We start from the raw sequence: 3,472 nt of genomic DNA, 5'->3' as shown, positions 1-3,472 counted from the left end.
TGGACATGGTTCTAATTATACTAGCACATGATTTACAAATTTCTGTCTTAGTTCAGTTTTTGTTGTGGTCTGTCGAATGGAGCTAGCTGTGACATGGGGCCCATACCTGATAAGCACAGCCGCAGCCAACACAAATACATGGGGACATGTGACGAGGAAGTTAGTTGTAATACTTGTAAACATTAGGGGGTTGTGTGTAGAATAGCATTGCTTGGAGTGGGTGTTTTTCTGCAAAACTGCATGCAGCAGTTATGGATGAATCTAGTCCATACATATAAAATCCAACAGCCTGTGCTAAAGTTTCCATGCTTTCACTGAATATGGGGTTTTCACCTGATATTGTCTCTATCCTATTTGGCGGGGGTCATCCTCCTTTTCTAAAAAATGCACTATATTTGGCTGTATAAGCGCCAAATAGGATAGAGACAATATCAAGTGAAAACCCCATATTCAGTGAAAGCATGGAAACTTTAGCACAGGCTGTTGGATCTTGTATGTATGGACTAGATTCATCCATACAGCCACTTTATTAATTATTCTCACAAGACCTTACAAAGTCATACAACAGTAAGACTAAAACCGCCGTCTAAGCAACAAAAGTCGCTACACCTATCCAGTTGATGAAGCGGCGCAGATAGCCTGGGCCTAATACCAAACAGACATCGCAGCCAAGCCTAACATCTAAGACCTGAGACCCCAACCTAGCCACTTGCCGGGTCTGGGGCACACACTGGTCCGACGTGCTCTCAAAGGCCGCCGCCGCCAACTGCCACCGCTCCATCTTCAGAACTGTATTGATGCATCAACCTTGCTCGGTCTAGCTATCGTCGACGCCACCACGGCGTCCAACGGCACCTCCTCCCTGCGCGCAAACAGCTGAGCACGTCGCGGTCGCCACTGATACACCTCAGCGCCATGCTGCCAAGTACCATCAGCCGACACAGCTTGAAGTCCTTGAAAGATTTGTCGTGCATAACACCTGCCGACCAGGCATGACAAAGCGTAGCACCTGTCGGTAAGGTATGACTTGACATCTCCATCGAAGCTCCGTGCAATACGGAGCCGCTCCACCTCCTGCCTCTGACTAGCAGCGCTGCTCCACAAACGATGCTCCCATGAGAGGAACAACACCACAGTGCCGCCATCGTCCGATCTGGAACACCAGATCCTAGGGTTTCCCCCGGACCAGCACGAGTGGGTCGACAGTAGTTACACGACGATGCCTTCATCAAGGTAACGGCGTAGAACGCCGCCATCGCCTGCCGTCGGCTCGGTTTTCACCGGCAACCATGTCTCCCCAACTCGCAGCCGGGACTAGATGATGGATCTCGAGATCCGATCACCAAGCTTCTGGCCGGCCACCGCCGACGAAGAAGATGACCACCACCACTGGCTACACCGGCCAGAACAGATCTGCCATGGGTGCCGCCAAGCAGTCCACCAGGCCCTCGACGGCGCCACCGATCTAAAGCCAGATGACATGTCGCCGAAGACCGTATCGCGCCGCCGCCCGATCCAGGCCAACCGCCGCCCGTGGCCTGAGGCAGGGCCGACCGCCGCCGCCGTCAAAGCCAACGCCGTCGCTTCTAGATCGGCCGCACCTCCACGCATGTTGGGGCCCCGCCACCCCTAAGACGCGGGAGGGAGGAAGAGCCCCCGCCACCGCCGTCGGCCTCCGGGCGCAAGCCGGCGGCGGTGGGAGGAGGGGAGGAGGATGGGCTAGGCCGGGCGGCGGCTAGGGTTGGGGAGCCCCCGAGTCGCCCGAGCGGGGGGGCGACGCGGGGGGGAGCGGGCACCATCCAGTTGCTTCTTCAAAAAATATAGTGCATGAATTGATAAAATCTCAAAGACAAGTATTGTGGGTAGTCTAGTCGTTTCAAACCTTGGTATGTGTGCAAGACAAAGTATTGCGCAGTTTTTGATTGAATGGGTTCTTTTTTCGTAGTTTGCCACTAGCATTTTGGACGTTTCTGATTATTTTACGGTAACAAATTTAATCTTTGCATCATGGTAGCGCTTGACCCTAGCTAGTCATGATATACTCAGGTTTCAAGTTTGTTTGCACATGAGGCCTAGTGTACTCTTCTAAAAAAAGGGGCCTAGTGTACCCGAAGGGATGAACGATGCATGTGGCAGACTGGTAGTTTCTTGTCCGCTTCTTCTTAATTTGAATGACCAGTTGCTAAACCGAGGTCAAGTCCTCTAAGTTCAAGAAGAGATATTTAGAGTTGAGCAAGCAGCCCAAGTGGAGGCTTAATCAAAGTGTTTTCTACGTCGATCGGGGCCTATACAAAGTTGGTAAGCCGTGCCTGTTAGCTCGATCGATATCAAAGCTCGAGGAAGACCTCAGTTAATCTGCAAAGACACAATCACACAGGTCAGTCAGTTACAATAGTGTGTCTGGCGACCTGGGGTAGGGTCATCATGGCAACACAGAAGCTAGCCATCGCCATGGCCATCTCCGCCGCGGGCCTGGCCGCCGTGCTCGCCCAGAACTCCCCGGAGGACTACGTCAGGCTCCACAACGCCGCTCGCGGGGCGGCCGGCGCAAGACCGGTGGCGTGGGACGACGAGGTGGCGCGGGAAGCGGGGAAGCGCACTGAGCGCGGCTGTGGGCTACGTAGCCCGGACGGCTCCGGCTACGACGACGGACCCCGCCACCACAGGTATGGCGAGAATCTGTTCCGTGGCCCGCCCGAGAAGGCGTGGAACGCGGGCGACGCGTTGGATGCGTGGACGGCACCGGCGGCGAGAGAGTACGTTCAGGTCGTGTGGCCGGAGTCGACAAAGATCGGCTGCGCCCGTGCCGTCTGCAACGACGGTCGCGGCGTCTTCATAAGTTGCAACTACGAGCCCGCTGGTAATGAACTAATCCGTGCAGAAATTGTCTACACATACTAGCTTTTCTTTTGTGTGGATGCATGTCGACGACAATCGTAAAGTGAGCCTCAGCAACACGTTGCTCATTTGAGTTTAGTCACTTTGCGTATCATTTGAAGACATATGCTTCCATGTAAACCAGTTTTTCTTTTGTGAAAATTTCATGTAAACTTGTTACTCCCTCGGACTAAAGTTGTACTAAAGCTGCAACAAAGTAATATGGATCGGGGAGAGTATAAAAAGTAAAGACAAAAAATGCAAAATGGCTTTTGGATAAAGGAAATTAACGTCTAGTTTTTTGTTTGTTTGAGAAAACCTCACCACTAGGGCAGAGGGTCCTGTAGTTCATTAATAAGAAGAACGCAGATGGTTCAGTTTATAAGAAAAACCAGATAAAAAACCCTAACATTCTTAATTAATCAGGAAAAACCAAATGAAAACCATAACATTAATGTCTAGCTTTAACAATACATGTTTTAGTAAGATTTTTTTGGAAACCCAGTTTTTGATAGTAATTCTGTTAGAGATAAAGTACGCACATACTCTTGTTTAGATGAGGAAACTGGTAAAACATGTTTGACCGATGCGTAAG

At 51.2% G+C, this 3,472-nt stretch overlaps 1 protein-coding gene across 1 annotated transcript; it reads left to right on the top strand.

Annotated features, from left to right (window-relative positions):
• Positions 1–2,387: 2,387 nt before the first annotated feature.
• Positions 2,388–2,901, top strand: LOC109753336 (pathogenesis-related protein 1-like). Its single transcript, XM_020312239.2, has one exon. The coding sequence runs from the start codon at positions 2,425–2,427 to the stop codon at positions 2,899–2,901; it is 477 nt and encodes a 158-aa protein (XP_020167828.1). The 5' UTR covers positions 2,388–2,424.
• The last annotated feature ends 571 nt before the right edge of the window (positions 2,902–3,472 follow it).

The sequence above is a fragment of the Aegilops tauschii genome, chromosome 7 (genome assembly GCF_002575655.3).
Source record: "Aegilops tauschii subsp. strangulata cultivar AL8/78 chromosome 7, Aet v6.0, whole genome shotgun sequence".
Taxonomy (NCBI): domain Eukaryota; kingdom Viridiplantae; phylum Streptophyta; class Magnoliopsida; order Poales; family Poaceae; genus Aegilops; species Aegilops tauschii.
This window is presented reverse-complemented; position numbering and strand designations above follow the sequence as displayed.

Excerpts from the sequence above, each read along its gene's own strand:
- LOC109753336 (XM_020312239.2), top strand. The coding sequence starts at position 2,425 with ATGGCAACACAGAAGCTAGCCATCGCCATGGCCATCTCCGCCGCGGGC.